The sequence below is a fragment of the Rhinolophus hipposideros genome (genome assembly GCF_964194185.1).
Source record: "Rhinolophus hipposideros genome assembly, chromosome: 26".
NCBI classification, from domain to species: domain Eukaryota; kingdom Metazoa; phylum Chordata; class Mammalia; order Chiroptera; family Rhinolophidae; genus Rhinolophus; species Rhinolophus hipposideros.
The window spans coordinates 13,426,199-13,444,227 of NC_138072.1; the positions used below are offsets into that span (position 1 = coordinate 13,426,199).

Here is an 18,029-nt window from a genome sequence, read left to right on the forward strand (position 1 = left end):
CCTGGGGGAGTTTAATGTAAAAATAGATTAACTATGGTAAAATAATAACTATCTGATATAAGGAAACTGTTTGGTTTCCTAGGACTGAGGGAAGCAGGAAGGACAAACTTGGCAAGGGCTCAGATCTCCACTGGGGGGATGTGGTTCGGCCCACTGAGTAGCAGAGAAATTCACTGGTGTGGCCAGACTGGGGCTGCTGGGCAATCATAGAACACCCTCTGAAACGTAGGCTGGCGATCAGCAGCCAGGGGCATGGGCACGCAGTGGGAGTGTGGACATCTGCTTCAGAGCACATGGGATGTGGGGGTCCGCGGTTTCCATGTGGAGAGGGCTGTGGAAATGCTACTGCCAGACCGAGGCTACAAGGTCACAGAGAGACCAGTTGGGGACCTGTGGCTGGTGCGGAATGAACTCACACCTATATACCGCCCTGCTCCTCTGGCAAAGGGCAGGAGAGCTCTCCCTCCAGCAATGTTTCTCCAGTGCTCTGTCCTGACAAAGCTGAACACTGTGTTCATTTGAAAGGAACAATAGTCAATGGAATTCCATCGTTGATCACATACTGAAAAGTTGTACTCAGAGCTGAGAGATGTTGTGAGGTCAGACAATTATGTTCACGAACTCGTCCTAGAAAAAGTGCTACATACCTCACTGCTGAATATCACTACGGTTACCTGCGAAGTACTCCCCTTGGGAAGCTATGTACTGATGACAGCACCTAGTCCACCCTTCAAAGCAATTCTGAAACTCTTTCTCTGGAATGGCCATCAGAGCTGTCGTCGTACTACCCTTGATGTCCCGAATGTCATCAAAATGTTTTCCTTTCAGTATTTCCTTTATCTTTGGGTGAAGAAAGAAGTCATTGGGGGCCAGATCAGGTGAGTAGGGAGGGTGTTCCAATACAGTTATTTATTTACTGGCTAAGAACTCCCTCACAGACAGTGCCGTGTGAGCTGGTGCATTGTCGTGATACAAGAGCCATGAATTGTTGGCGAAAAGTTCAGGTCATCTAACTTTTCAATGCAGCCTTTTCAGCACTTCCAAATAGTAAACTTGGTTAACTGTCCAGTTGGTACAAATACATAATGAATAATCCCTCAGATATCAAAAAAGGTAGGCATCATCGATGCAACACATTTGCGAACCTAATCCTCAGTCCCTGTATGTGCATTTTCTTATATTTTAGGTTGTTTAATAAAATTTAAGTCTTTTATGTGTATTCAAGGACTCCAGCCATCTTGTGAGCTTGTCAAAAAAGACAATGAGTGAAAAAATTCTCAGCAGTTGTAGTTTTCTTGAAGTAGAAAAAAAGAGCAATGTTTCTGAGTAATATATTTGCCTTTTAAGGGTTACACTAAGGTTGATAGAAGGAAGTTCCTATTCACACTGAAGCATGGGCTGGAAAATAAACCATAATGAAGGGGAATGTTTGAGAGGTCCAATATGAGACCTCAGTCTTTGCTGGAACACTGGCCTCATTCAGACAGTCAGACCATTTCATATAAAACCTGTCCGCAAATGGTATTCTAAATTTGGATTTAAGCAATTAAGATTTAAAAATATCAAAGACTAGTCGTCACTCACATTTTTTTTTTTTGAAATTCAAATTAGGATTAACCAAGAATAGTCTCCACATGGAAACCGCGGACCCCCACATCCTGCGTGCTCTGAAGCAGATGTCCACACTCCCACTGCGTGCCCATGCCCCTGGCTGCTGATCGCCAAAAGGAGGGACATGACACTATTTACATTACATACATTATATAAACATACATGTATATCTATATCTATCTATTCTTTCATAATGACATGGAAGGCTAGAGTTATATTTAAAATTCTCAGACCCCTTGGAGTTCTACTCGTGTGCAGAGTTGTGGCAGGAAAGAGTCCACACAGCTTGGCCAGTCTGAAAGAGGAAGGTACAGGATTGGCCCTGCAGACTCCCTGCTCCTTGGGGAGCCGCATGGCAGAGGAGAAAGGTCCAGGGTGGTGCCAATTACCCCGGTCATTAGAATCATTCATTTTCTCAATTTTAGGGCAGTTTCCCCCCAAAATATTATCAAGATTTTTATCAAATAATTTAATTACAGTTATTTTTTTCACTACCGTATTTCCCCGAAAATAAGACCTAGCTGGACAATCAGCTCTAATGTGTCTTTTGGAGCAAAAATTAATAATAAGACCTGGTCTTATTTTACTATAAGACCGGGTCTCATATAATATAATATCATATCATATCATATCATCATATCATATCATATCATATCATATCATATCATATCATACCGGGTCTTACATTAATTTTTGCTACAAAAGACACATTAGAGTTGATTGTCTGGCTAGGTCTTATTTTCGGGGAAACAGGGTAACAGGGACCTCATTTAATCCAATATTCTCAGAAAATGTTAAGCAAATGTAAGTTCTTAAAAAAATTTTTACTGCATCTTCACCAATACAGTGTTTAAGACTCTTACTATTTTCATGTCTTTGAATAATATTTTTTGTTAAAACCATGAATCTGTGGATTTAGTTCATTGAATTCATGAATAATGTCTGCTGTTGAATTAGCATTGCCAAATCAAACTGACTTTAGATCATAAAATCTAACTTCATTCTCAATTCAAATAAATTCATTAAAAAAACATTTCAAAAACTATTACAGAAAGCACTAGGAAATAAATTATTATGAATCATTTATAAAATGTATTAATAAAACCAATCAAATCAAGATTAAATGTAGATATAACATTCATTTTAATAAGTTATACAAATAAGGATAAATCTATATACCATTTCTCATACTTAAATTGTAATAAGGCAATGCAATATGCAGTTAAAATATACGAGTATATTATTTATGAAGGAGGGGGTGTGATTAAAATCATATTTCTTTGGTATTGAAAATTGGTCATCAGCTTTTTGCTCATAGAGACTACTTCAGATATAACTATTAATGTCAGATACATCATGATCAAAATGTCTCTATGTATTTAGTGAGAGAAAGTTATACAAAGCTAAAAAAATGTATTTGGTTCAGCACCTAGGAATTACTTTTTTTGATAGAAAATGTTACACTTATTATGAAATAAAAAAAATTGAATGTAATTGAACTATGTAGTTCATGATTTAATTAGATAAAATGTGTTTTAACCTATTGTGTAGTAATGAATTTAAAAGAAATCACATAACCTTTTAGTCTTCAGGTTTTAATGAGTTTTGAAGAATCTTGTGGTCTAGAAAATATTCTAGTTACGTTTAAAAGAATTAGCGTCATTAACCAGTACTGCTTCACTATTTGAAGGTGTTTTTATTTCTAGGTAGGAATGAGTATTATGAACAGCTGAAAAATATTGCTTACATTTTAATGTATTATAAAAGCCCATCCCAATAGCTGCCATTTCTGGCACCACTCTTCACTCTTAATAGAAATAAAGACAGAGAACAAGTGTTTACATACACTTTAATTAATCATTAAAAGAGGTGCCTCATCCCAATGTTTTCTTTTTGGGTTGGCTCTTTGGTGTTCTTGAAGGGTTTTACACCTGGGAAGCACCCTAGTGGGATTCCAGATGAGAGAGGGCTTGTCTTGCTCATGTAAAGTGGGTGAAGGGTGAATTTTGAAAGCGGGGTTAGGACTGGCCAGTCTTCATGAGTTTAGCAACAAAGTATATATGAAGATTTGGCTCTATAAATAATTTTTTAAAAACCATCACTACCTTCAGGGTTCTAGGTGTTTTCCTGTAAGCTTCTTCAGGATATACATCTTGGCGACAAACATTTTTGTGGCAGAACTAATTGGTGATAAGGCCGTTTTGCCATACAAGATAAAAGCATGGGTTGACAGTTCAGTTTCATTTCTCTTTTGATAAAGTTCTCACAGTACTCTCATTTTTATATTATATAAATCTTAGCTTTCATAACGGTCTATAGAGTGATGAGTGGACATGGTAGTCTGAAAATAGTGCATGATAAGAACTCTGTATATCAACTTGATAGAACTTACTGCTATCGTAGTGATAAAACTTGTTGGGCCAGGTTGTATACTATACTATAATAGAAAAATACCACATGTAAGTTTGCAGATCCTTCAGTAATATTGCATACAATAACATTTCCCATGGGGCTTTGGAATGTCTATCAATGGACTTGTGACAACATGCAAATACAGATCACCCACTAAAAAACAATGTCGACTACTATGAACAAAACACTTGGAAGGTAAGTACTGCAAAATGGCAATACTTGAGACAAGGAAAACTGGAAGAGAAGATGGTCTCGTACTCATGGTTTGTCTTTTTTGTTAATCTTATTTTGTTTTAGACAGTTTGTTGAATGATATTTTATTGTTATGACTCTACTTTTTGGCTGGTTTTATCAAACAGAGATGATTACTGTCATATAAGGTAACATTATTTCCAAAATGATTTTCCCTTTCTTGAGTGATATTTTTCCTCACCTTTAGTACTCAACCCCGCTTAACGAACAGCTTTCCAACGATTCAAATTCGTACTCAAATTTTACTGTGACATGATGGATGATTATATATTCAAGCTTATTAATATTAAAAATGGGAAGTTTGTCTAAAATGAAACACAGTCTTAGATATAGCAGACCTCAATAAACTTCTGTGTTGTTCTCTTCTGTGACCCCTACGGAGAAATACAAAGAACGGGACCCACGTGTTTCTTTGTGCCTAGCTCAGTGCCTGGCATATAGTAAGTGCTCAGTAAATAGTTGTTGAATGAGTGAAACCTAGGACATTCACTTATTAAATTTTTGTAAGATATTTAAAAAGAGGCATTTCCACACACACCTATTTCCATATATAATCTTTTACTAACAGCTGAGGCTCTTAAACGATAAGTTTACACCCACAGGTTGGAAAATCTTAAACGTAAATCACTCTTTTCAAAGTTGTCATGCGTCACCTGTTCTGCAAAGTCACTCATTCTCCCGCCTTCAGGCCCCAACTAGGTAGGCATACAGGTGGTTGGCTAGACCAGGGGTTTTAGCTTGTGCTATATATCTCACCTGCCTTTAGTGTATATTTCTGGGCTACACTGTGCACCCCACCCCCTTTCCAAAGCACGGTCAGTGTCACGGCCCTTGTCACGATGCCCTCGCTGGGTTGGGAAACTTGAAAAACAGACGGCAGCCATCTTCTCAGTTGCAGGATTGATGCTTGCCCCGCCCACAATCCCCAGCATCCATTGAGCGGCCCTGGGATCCACCCCCAATCCCGGCAGGCACTGCGGCAGCACCGGCTTCTGGCGCTGCCAGAGTTTGGTGGGGCGGTTCCAACGTCCGCGGTGGGGCTGTCCCTCCGCTGTCCCGCTTGGGCATCCTCGTTTGGCGCTGTCCAGCGTGTGTGGGCCAGACCTTCGCTGCTGGGCCCGAAGAAGGACCGAGGCAGCGGTGGGGCCGCAGCGCTGCAGGTAAGGACGGCCGGGGAAGCTCTTTGACCCCTGTCCTCTGGTCTGTTTGCCGAGCCTGGCGGTCGAGGGCCGAGGATGGACAGGGCCGGGAGGGCTGGCCGGGTGTGGGCCTGCCGGCTGAGCGGAAATGGAGGGCCTTTTGTTTCCTCATTGGCGTATTCACTCAGTGGGAATCCTGGCGCATCCTCCAGGCACCAGGCAGGACTCAGATAAATGTCCCTGCCCTCCAGCAGCTTCCCTTCCTAGTGCAGGCTTAGTTGCTCTTTATCGGGCCACGTGGGCTCTCTTCTAGTCCTACATTAATGAGAGTTGGGTTCTCTTGCAATCATGAGTGAGTAATGAACCCTGAAAAACTTTGCCACTATTTATTGTGTAATATATACCCACACATATCTGTGTACACGACACAAACATAGGTGAGCATATGTGTGATTTAATGTAGCTACAGCTTCTAATGAGTTAATATATCGAGTTTCCGTAATGACATTCCTAGAAATTGTGCTTGCATTCATGGGATAGGCTCCATCTGCCTGTCTGTCCATAGCTACGTACCATATTTTGCCGCGTATAATGTTCTCCATGTATAATGTGCACCCCTGATTTTTGGCCAAAACTTGCAGAGAAAAAAAATCTTTTAATTTTGCAATTCAAATTTTTATTTGTTTACATTTAAGTACTTGTTTGTTTTTTTGTATTATGAAGGAATTTTAGCATTTATTTTTAAATATATTACGGTACAAGAAATTTTTTTTTTTAATTAAAGTTTGTTGGGGTGACAATTGTTAGTAAAGTTACATAGGTTTCAAGGGTACAGTTCTGTAATACATCATCTATATATCACTTTGTGTGTTCACCACCCAGAGTCAGTTCTCCTCCCATCACCATATGTTTGACCCTGTTTACCCTTTTTTAGAACCTCCTTCTCCCCCCTACAAGAAATTTTATGTAACAAATAATTACAAAACACAAGAACAGATACAAGGTACAGGAAATTTTATGTACAATATTGACGCATCATAGAAGGCCAAGAAGCATCATAGAAGGCCAAGAACTCTTCGTTGTTGAAAGTTCTTTGTAAGTTCAACAAAACTAATTACCGTATTCCAGGGTATTATTTTGCATTCGGATATTGTTATTGATTTCTAGAGTTACATTTTTAACTCATAAGTATAGATAAAAGAATTTAAAACATTTATATAGTTACGGAAGTAGTACTATCCATGTATAATACGCATCTGTATTTTTCCCTCAAAAATTTGGGCAAAAGAGTATGCATCATACATGGCGAAATATGGTATGTCGCATATATATCGACACACATTGTTGGATTTGATTTGCTACTATTTTGTTTAGGATGTTTGCTTTTATGTTCATAAGTGTTACTGTCTATACATTTTTTTTTTTGGTTTATTGGGAATCATTGCAATTTTAGTGTCAAGAAATGAGTTCGGTAGCTTTCCTTCTTTATTTCTGGAAGAGTTTATATATTACAAGGATTTTCTCTTCTTGGCGTGTTTAATAAAGCTCACCTGTAAAACTCGTTTGACCTGGTGTCTTTTCCTTTTTGGGTGAGGGAGAACCTTTTGAGTACTGGGTTTTTTGGGGGTGTTTTTTGTTTGTTTTGTTTTTTTTCCTTCATCCGTTTTCAGTTTTTCTGATTTGATTATTGTTTGTTTTCTATTATATTAATTTCTCCCCCTTTGAGCTTGTTCATTTTCTAGCTTCTTTATTGAACACTTATTTTTTTTTAGTGTTTAAAAAAACATTTATGACTTCTAAATACTAATTTCTGAGTTATAAGAACTGCTATAGCTGCATCCAGAGTTGAATATGATATTTTAGTTGTTGAATGGTTCTAACTGGTGGGTAATTTCTATTTTTATTTTCTTTTCAATCCATAGTTGTTTTTACTTAATTCTATATTTAAGTAAGTTTAATGTTCTTACTATTATTTTCTTTATTACCATGTGTTTTGCCTTCATCTCTGTGTTGGTTAGATTTATTATCATGTATTTTTTTACAAAAGGGCTTAATGCGTATATCGTTCCTGAATTTTGCATGTTTGAAAATGTTTGTTATCTTCATACTCACATGAAACTTGGCTCTGTATAACATTCTTAAGCCTTTTTTTTTTCTTGGAGGAAATGATCTGGTCTTTGAATGTTGCTATGGAGAAGTGTGAAGTTAACTTGATATTTTTCACTTGTCTGATAGGAAAAAAAAGTAACCCATTTGATTTTTTACGCTGTTTGATTAATAATGAGATTGAGCCACTTTTCTTATGTTTATTGGCTATTTGATGGTAACGATGATAGCATGAAAATATGAGCCATTCCAAAGTTGGAGCAGATGTTGCAATTATAACTAGACTCAATTGTAGGGGCTGGCAAATGATGAGCTCTCAGTCAAATCTGGTCTGCCGCCTGGTTTTATATGGTCCACAAACTAAGAATGGTTTTTACAAAGGAGTGTTCACAACCAATTTGATAACAGGTAACACAGACTTTGAATCCCAATTAAGTGGCATGTTATCCCCTCAAAAGAATTCTGTTTTTCTCATTAATAGGCCTGTGTTTTTAAAAAGTGTACTCATTATTATCATATATTGAATTTCATCAATAAAACGTGTGGAAATTTGTGTTCTCTTTTGTTATATGAATTCCTCTGTAATATCTTTGATTTTGCCTCCTAGCACACAAGCTTGAACTATTTACTCTCTGGCCTTTTTTCAGAAAAATTCTGCTGGCTTCTATTGCAAATCCAGAATGTATTTGATTCAGAGATGCTTTTTCATCCAGTGGGAGCCTCCCTCAGGATCTGGTTCTTCATCTTATCTCAAGTGTAGGCCCCAAAGTTACATCCTTCAGTTCTTGGCTACAGTGAAGGATCCTTTTATGGCCATGCTTGATACTCTTTGGGTCCTGATTGGAATTTCTGCACACTGAGTCTCATCCCTAGGTAGACTTTCCTACCCTGATACTCTAGTTGTCTGCTTCATATCTGATGCAGCGATTCCTATCATTTCTCTTCTAATAAGAACTACTCTTGCCCCTGGCCTATTTCAGTCTGTCTTATTTGATTTGTCTGAAGCTTGTTCACTTGTCACTTGAAGCTTTTCTTTTTTTTTTTTTTATCTTAACATTGATTCTAGGCTAGACTTTTGCCTTAAAGTCTTTAGCGTATGCTCATCTTGACTTGGAGAATTTCTGTATCTTGTTCGATTTCCCTCAGTAATCAGAAAGAGACCCTCTCATTTTTATATTTTAAAACCCACTCCCTTTTGTTGTGGTCTGAGGAATGCTCCAGTCTACAGATGGGGCCCTATTAGTACTTAGTGAATGGTGAAATGAGTTCAACAGTTCAGACTGCCAGTGCTATTGACTTCGCTAAGTTCTTTCTGATGATTTTCCCTGAGGAGATGATCTCAAAACGTCACTATCTTCAATATGGAATTTAAGGTAAGTTAGAATTGTATTAGGTTGGTGCACAGGTAATTGCAGTTTTTGCAGTTATTTTTAACCTTTAAAACGGCAGTTACTTTTGCACCACCTAATATTTACAGAAACTCATCAATGTAAGAAGGAAAAAATTGCCTTAGAGAGGAAGGGAATAGGCAGCGTAGAGACTGTCCTGAGAATGATGATTAGCATAGTGAAGGGTCTGGAAATTATATTATACATAAGAAACACTTGAAGGTAATGGGGATATTAAATTAAGCCTAGTGCGAAGTTGGGAACTATATATGCAGTTTTGAATACCTATAGTCATAGCTGTGAAATCTTCTGAATTTTAAAAAACTTTTTTACAGCCTATTCATAGTTTTATTCAGAAAAAAATATGGCGACATATATACCCATTGATTCAACAACAGTAAATCAAGACATGAACAAGGAGGAAAGCAACACAAAACCAAGGTAAAATAATATACAATAAAATTAAAATTTCAACAACATATGGCCATTCTGTACGTCATTCTGACAATGAAAAATGTAAAGTGTCATATTAGGATTGGATGAGGGTTCTGGCGTGTAGAAAACCTTAGTTTTTTGGGGAGTGGGACTTGACAAGAGAGACAAATTAACGCTGGATGCTGGCTCCTTCCCCCAGACTGACCTTGGATATGCCAAAAAAGGGAAAAAGAGGTTTATGGTTAGGTGAAAAACAAACACTTTTATAAATAACTCGGGTGAAAAGAGGACCTCCTAAAGGAAATTAGAAAAAACTTAGAACTTAATATATAGTAAAACAAAAGAAAGAAAAAGAAACAGGAAAGGAAAGAGTTTAATTTATTGCATTAACTATATCACACCCAGAAATTGTGTGATAAAGTTAAATCAGTGTTTATAGAGAAATTTATAGTCATAAAAACTTATATTAAACAAAGAAGGCTGAGAAATTAATGAGCTAACAATCTACTTGAAGAAGTTAGGGAGGGCATACTGAACAGAATAAACCCAAAGACAGTTTTGGGAAGGAGATAAAGATTATTGGAATTTAGCAAAATGGAAATCAAAGATAAAATAGAGAAAACCAGCGAAGGCAACAGTTGTCAATACAATTGACAAACCTTTGACGAGTGACCAAGAAAAAATAAAAAGAGAAGTTACAAATAGATAGGGTTGTGACATTGTACAACTCCAGGAAGTACCATTCACAGTGTATTCTCGTTACATATCGCCTCCTAACGCACAAACCTCGGAGGCCACACTTTGAATGATGTACCATAGAGCAGGGCATGCAATGGGCTTGTAACCAATACTAGATCAGACAAAGGAGACAAGTACAATAGATACGCGATTAAAAAGATGAACTGTTCCATGGCCACGAGTTGAAAACTTACACAAAATAGAAAGTTTTAAAGAAGACGTAAGTAAACAAAATAGACTCAATAAGAAATAGGCAAGATGAACTGTCCTTGAACCACTAAAATGGCTGACTTCGTAGTTAATCACTAACACCCCACAACCACTCCTCCTCCCTTCCCATACCACGCACATCAGGCGCAGACAGATTGAGAGTTTCTGAGTTTCTAACAGATTTACAAGTTCTAACTGAAATTCAAGAAACAGGTAATTCTCATCTTATACATACAACTTCTACAGAATAGAAAAGGAGAAAATAGTCCCTAACTCAATTTGTGACAATAATTTATACAATCTTCAAAGTCAGTTTTATTCATGACCTTAGAAGCAAAACATCCCAAATAAAATATTAACCTACAGATTACAGCAGTGTAGAAAAATGAGTGACATGTCAAGATCAAATTGAGTAGTTTACCACAGAAATGCAAGGTTAGTTCAACTTAGAAAATCTGTCAATATCAATCATTAATTAGAGGAAGAAAAGCATTTAATAAAATTCTATGTCTTTAATGATAAAAACTCTTAGCAAACTACTTGATTAATGGCATTTATGAAAAACCTAAAGAAAAAAATCATGTTTAGTAGTCAAGTGTTAAAAGTGTTCCTTTTAATTCAGAAAAACGACAAAGATGCTCATTATTACCACTTCTATTGGATATCCTATTATAGGTCCTAGGGCAATAAGACAAAAAAGAAGGGAAAAAAAGACAAAAAGAAATGAAATTATAGGGTTTGAAAAAGAAACTGTAATCATTCATAAATAATGAAATTGTTTACAAAGAATACAAAATTACAAAGTTTTATGATTAAGTGAAATTAGCAAGACTGCTAGATTAAAATCAGTATATGCAAGTAAATTACATTTCTACAGTCCGGCAATAGATTAAATATGTAATTAAGTGATAACTACCATTTGTAATAATGAAAATCAGGTATGTAGAAAAAAATATTTTTAAATTGATGTCTTTGACCTTTATAGAGAAAACTAAAAAATTTAATTGAGAATGCAACAGAATTCATGTAGAAAAGCAAAGGGCCAAGAATACATAAGCACTCTTTAAGAAATGTGTGGAAGAAAGAAAATGTGGAAGTCTTAACTTACAGCTATCAAAACTATAGTAATTATAGCAGTGTGATATAGAAACAAGATTAGATAGACACATATAAATAAAGGACTAGGAATAGATTGTTGTACACATTTTGAGTGATGATAGACTTGGTGTTACAAGTCAGTGAGGGAAAGGATGGAGGTGTCCAAAAAAGGTTCTGTGACAGCTGTATGTCCTTGTGTGGAGGGGGAAGAAATCGGATCTGCCCCTCATACCATACCCCAAACTCAAAGATTTAAGGACTTATGTATGAATTACAAGACTTGTGAAAGGCAAAACTTTAAAACTATTAAGAAAAAGTATAAAAGAAGTTTGTCATCACCTTGGAGTAAGGAAACATTTCTGAAGACATAAACAACACAAACCATACAGACAAAGATAGATAAATAAGATTATATTAAAGTTAAGGACTTCTGTTTATCAAGAAATTAAAAAGATAAGTCCAAACCAGAAGATATTTTCAAAACATGCAAAATCACAAAAGATTACTATTTGAAATGTGAAAAGAAATCTTAAATAATATAAGAAAACAGTAACCATTTCAGTACAAAAAAAAAAGAATAAAGTATATGGATAGAGATTTTGTTGAAGAAGAAACTGTTCAAGGTGTTTATAAACCAAATGGAACTCACAAAATGCTCAAAGGAAAAGGATTTAAGAATACCTAATAAAGCTATCTATAAATAAGTTCAAAGAAGTTGTGCTTTATTTTTCTTTGAAATATTGCCTTCTTATTCATGTGATTAAGTGTTTTTGTTTAATATACCAATGGATTTTTTTTTTCCACTGACAAGTGTATGTGAGGATTTACAGAACCCTGAATTTCCTCTGCCTTGTAAAAATGTGGTCCATGGCATAAATCCATTATAGCCAGTGATTTTAGATTCTGTTCTTATGAAAAGGTTTTTCCAACACTTAACAAAGTAGCCAGCTGGCTAATGTATTGTGAAAAGATGTTGGTTTTAATCCTGATATGGGTTGGTGATTGCCTTTGTTATTTTATAAAGGAAGGTAATATATGAGTATTGAATTTCAGAAAATTGTATTCTGACCTTATTCTGCCACTGACTTACTTGAGTAACTTTTCTTCATCTTAAAATTAGATGAACATTCATTCGTAAGTCCTTTCCAGCTTTAAAATCTCAGATACACTTAGATCTGTTTAGCATTTAAATCGACACTTGATGACTCAGGTCTGCTTATCAAAGTGCCCATCAAATGTTGCTTAAAAGGATAGATGTTATATTGTAAAGTGCAGAATAAAGATTTAAACTTTAAACTATGGAGAATGTTAACCGTAGTATCTTATTTTCTTTGTCATGCTAGAATTTTAAAATCTGAAGAGCAAATTTACGAATATGTTACACCATCAGAGAATCAGCCAGCTGAAACAGCAGAAAAGGAAACGTTGAAATATAAAACATTTAGTACATTTTCTGCACCCTCAAAGTCAGAGGAAACAGAAGAAATTTATCAGGGTGGTTACTATCCAGGCATGTTGTTTATTGTTTATATTTTCTTTTATGGAAATGGAAAGACGTTTTCATAGCATTAAATTAAGAAAACACATTCTTTCAAAATGCGAGGTTTGGTACTTTACTAATTTCATTAGTTATAGCAATTGGCAGTATTTTCAAATACATACCTTGCCTTTTAAAGGGAACATAATGTAAATACTGATCATAATATTAAAAAGAACAACAGTAGCCACCACCAAGAATAGCTGACATTTCTATAGCAATTTCCTATTCACATCACTCCCTCATACGTATCATCTCATTTTTTATCCCGAGGTTGAAGACCCTAAGGGTGGCCCGTGGTCTCTAGGTCCCCAGGGCCCCTGGCTATGTTGCGACTTCCTTTGGTGCTCATGTCTACCACATGGTGACACTTCCACATACCTCCATGTTTTCAGTCTTCCTTCTCCCTATCCCAAATCCTACCATTTTCAATATGTAGTTCTTCAACCACAACTTCTCTTTTTATCCAGCTCTTATATCCTCACTGTTACCAAGGTTACTCTTGGCTCTCCAGTCTCGTCATCTTCCTGGATCAGCCGGTCTGTTACTGGGACCTCTAACTCCATCTTCCCATTTCTTTCCCCTGCACCTGGATTGGCAAAACTTCGACTCTAAGCAATGTAATTGTCACTTTTCTCTGCTGTAACCCATGCGGTGCTAAGCCTTTGTGCAGAAAACTTACACAATCACGTCAACTGCTTCTTTTTCTTAATTCCGGGTCTCCAGTGGCAGTGGGGCCCTCAGTGCTGCCTGGTCTCCTTTTCTGTCTCCTTTTAGCTTTTCCCTCCCGTTACTCACAACCTCTGTTTAAACTGTCCCACTTTCTCTTTTAGCCTCTCTTACTTGACTGTGCATCCTACTTTATGAAAATAAAAATGAAAATGAAAAATAGAGGTCATTAAATGGAAACACCTAACGTCCAGCTCCCCGGGCTCACCTGCAGCACGTATGTGGCTCAGGGAGTAACTGCCTCCTCTCCTCTGAGGTTAATCCCACACCTCAGTTCTGGAGCTCCGCCTCGGCTACCCGGGCTACCTCAGGACCTTGGGATCCATCTGTTATCTTCTATCTCGTCTTCCTTTTTGCCGTATGATCCAGCCATTCCACTTCTTGATATTTATCCAAAGGAAATGAAAAGATACATTCTACCCCATGTTCACTGCAACATCATTTATAAGACATGGAAACAACCTGTGTGTCCATCATGGTGAAGGAATAATACAATTCTGATACACGCACACACACGTCACAGTGGAATGTTACTCAGTCATGTAAAAGGGATATTTTGCCCTTTGTCACATGGATGCACTTAGAGGGCATTATGCTCAGTGAAATAAGTCAGACAGAGAAAGACAAATACCGCATGACAAATACTTATATGTGAAAAAAACAATACCCCGAACTCATAGGTACAGAGAACAGAGTGGTGGTTGTCAGAGGCTGGAGGTGGGGGTAGGGTTAGGCAAAATGGGTGAATGTGGTCAAAAGTACAAACTTCCAGTTACAAACTAAATAAATCATGGGGACAGAATATACAGTATGGTGACTATTGTTAATCCTGTGCTGTAAATTGAAAACTGCTAAGAATATAAATCTTAAAAGTTCTCATCACAAGAAAAAATTTGTAACTGTGTGATGAGGGATTGTAACTGACTTACTGTGATCATTTTGCAATATATACAAATACCAAATTATTTTGTTGGCTACTTGAAACTGATATATTGTTATTTGTCAATTTCAATAACAAAGGAAGGAATAGTCTAAAAGTATCAAAGAACACTAATGCTTCAAGTAAAATGAGGACAGGAAACGTCCATTGGATTTACTGACTTGGGTAGAATATGGTCACTTGGGCGCTGTTTTCGTGGAGTTCTGAAACCTGAGAAGTGGATAGTAGATGAAGAAATAGAGTAATGATCATTTGGAACTCTTATGAGAAGTTTGACTATGAAGAAAGACAAGCTACAGACTGCTAACGAGAAGGAGATATGGTCTAGGAACAGATTTTATTTAAGGTGGGAGCTGTTTGGATATGCAGTAGAAAAAAGGAGCGGTTAACCGTGTAGGCGTGAGGGGTTGGGGTCTAATGAGGACGAGATTAGTTTCGGATGGAAGGAGAAACAGACCTTCATTAGTCAGTAGGGCAGAAGGGAAGGATGGGTGCAGATGCGTGTTGGTTGGCTTATTTGGCATGGCAGGTTGAAGGAATTCCCATCTGATGCCTTTTATTTTCCTTGGAAAGTAGGGAATGGGATCAGTTGAAGTAGAGAGATGGGAGGGTAAAGGCTTGGAGATTTAAGGAGTGTGTACAAAATCTGAAATAGCCATTAAAAAATCCAGAAGAGCAGGTTAAGCAGGTAGACAGTAGGATTTCAGGTTTGTGTTCAGTGTCCATTTGTGGTTAATTAAAATGGATTTTGGAGGTTATCAGCCCACCCATTTGTGGGCCTTCCTGTAACAGCCCTGGGCTGTAGGATGTAGGCACAGAGACGTAAGAGTTGGATTCATCCACGGCTGGTGTTTTGCCATATAGACGAGACCAAAAGGAAGGAAGAGGTTGGGATATTGGTGAGAGTGTTGTTGAAAGACAATACCATCTCAGCTGGATTAACAGAAAGACGGGAACAAAAATAGAAGGGTGATGGATTATCAGAAAGTAATGGGGCAGTGAACTGGAGGTGCTGATGAGGTCAATACATGGTGATGTTGGGAATATTAAGGAAGCCAGAAGGATAGAGCCCAACAGTGACAAAGCTCTAGGGTGGAATCTCGGAGCGGTTGGTGGAAGTGGACGAGATGGGAAGGTGTCTGCACAGTGGGGGAGAGGGGCGTAGTATCAGGCAGGTCTTAATTCATGAACACTTAGCCTCCCGGAATGGTGGCGGATCTAATATGGCGGGAGTAGGCCCTCCTTGGGGCCAGGGGTCCAGATTGAGTGACCAGGCAGTTGGTGGGTGTCAGCAAAGTGTTGGAAGAGCATGTTGTGACAAAAAGGCAGAGTAGGATTTCTTTTTTTTTTTAAAGAGGGCAAACTGTAATGATTTGGAAGTAGCAAGTGGGGAGTAAGGAAGAAAACAAGCCCGCATTCCAGTCTTGAGGTATAAATAACCACTACTTGAGAGGATTGAATGTTAGTGATATCTCTAGGAAATAAATAACTAGGTTTCAGTTAAGGCAAGGAGGTGGGAAATCTCTTGGGATGGATGTTAAAGATAAAGGAAGGTTTTCACAATTACCTCAGAAAGCTTTCTCTGAAGCCCACATTTTCTCACTGATCTCCTGAACAGCCCTTCTCTCTCTCTCTCTCTCTCTCTCTCTCTCTCTCTCTCTCTCTCTCTCTCTCTCCCACTCCCTCTCCCTCTCCCTCTCCCTCTCCCTCTCCCTCTCCCTCTCTCTCTCTCTCTCTCTCTCTCTCTCTCTCTCTCTCCCCCCCCTTCCCGCCTCCCCCTCCTTTTTTCCCTCCCCCTACCTCCCTTCCCCTCCTTTCCTCTCTTCATATTGGCTGTTTCATTTGTACTCGTTTTGTTTTGGTTGTAATTATTGTGTCTTATCACCTACTTGATTGTAGCTCAGTGCCTTGCACTATGTAAATATTTGTGAAATCATTGAGGAGAAAAAATAAAATTTATTTGCTCTTAAAAAAACCTTATTTTCAATAATTTCCCCCATTCTTCTTGTTAAATCTACCTATAAGGTAAGTCATAGAAAAAATATGAGAAATAGGCCCTATGTTACTTTCTGCACTTATATCTAAACATTTTCTGGGCTCAGTTACCAAATTAAAGTTAATAAAAAGGGTTTTGTTATGTATTTATTTCACATTAGGATTCATATTTTAAAGATTTATTGTAACAATAAAATCAGTAACATTTACCTAACTGAGCACTTACTATGTGCTTTAAATGTATTAATTGAATCTTTGTAATACCCTATGAGGTTCTTACTGTAACAATCCTCATTTGAAAGCTGAGTAAAGTAAGGCAGTCAGGTAATTTACAAAGTAAATCAGAGAACTGAGTGGTAAAGCCTGTCATTGAGCTTGGAACTAAGGTGGTTTGACTCAGAGCCTGTGTAAATACTCTAATGATCAGCCATATGGTGTGGAATTACCATGACCTTACCTACAGCTCATGCTGGTTATCCAGTTAATAACGGTTTGATTTTCAGACTACCTTCAAGAAAATAGAACTCCACAAGAGGTACTTGCTCCAGAACCAGTTCCCCAGAAGAAGAGAGAAAAATCAAAGGAAAAAAAGGACCAAACTCACGCTTGTCTAAAAGCTAGGAAAAAACGTCTAGTGCAGTATGATAGTACAGGTATGTGGTGTTACTGGCCCAGCTGGTTTAGAAGACATTACACTTGCCCAAATTATTCTGTGGTTTTGGGTGCTTACGTTTGGCACTTATTTTAGAAGAAACAGTCTTGCTGCATTTTGTGTTTGGTTGCTTCAATAATTGTTAAATTTTAAAAATCTTTTTGAAAACTTAAATTTCAATAGATTTAAAAATGTACAGAGACTGCTCAGTGACTGTCTTCTTAATTAAGGACAATCTCTGAAAGTTATGGCTGTTGAACTAGAAATAAGATAAAAATGTATAGTTTTGTTTTATTCTTTTAGTGAAACTTTATGGGTATTGTTATATTTAATAATGTGACGTCTTTGACATAGAGTTTAAATCCCCAAATAATTTATTTAAACAGATTTTCCTCCACTAACATTTTCCAGTTTGTACTTTTTTCTATACCTATACTTTATACTTTAAATTCTTGTTTTAAGTTTTGTAGGAAAAACGAAGCTTTTCTGTTTTCCCCTGAAATACCCTGGGCAAAGACAGATTTATCACAAAGCCATTGAAGCTTAAACTTCAGGGCCACTTACTTCCTCAGGCTTCATTTTTTTGAGGAGAAGATCTTCAAAATTCTAAATGCCTCGGAGAGCACAAAACCTGTGTGGGTGTGATGGTTTCACACCTTTGTCTAATCCCCTCCCCTGGGTGTGGGCGGGACCTGTGACTGGTTCTAACCAATAGAATGTGGCACAGGTGATGAGCTGTCACTCCTGTGATTATATTACATTATAGAAGACTATCTTGGTAGTAGAC

The 18,029-nt window shown here is 37.4% G+C and overlaps 1 protein-coding gene across 1 annotated transcript in view; it reads left to right on the forward strand.

The window, feature by feature from the left end:
- Positions 1-18,029, forward strand: part of DNAH14 (dynein axonemal heavy chain 14) — a gene marked incomplete at its 3' end in the record, with an annotated part of 220,288 nt that overhangs the window by 6,445 nt on the left and 195,814 nt on the right. The window contains exon 2 of the mRNA XM_081039181.1: positions 17,094-17,243. Coding sequence (XP_080895307.1) covers positions 17,094-17,243 — 150 coding nt within the window. The remainder of the gene's footprint in view (positions 1-17,093; positions 17,244-18,029) is intronic.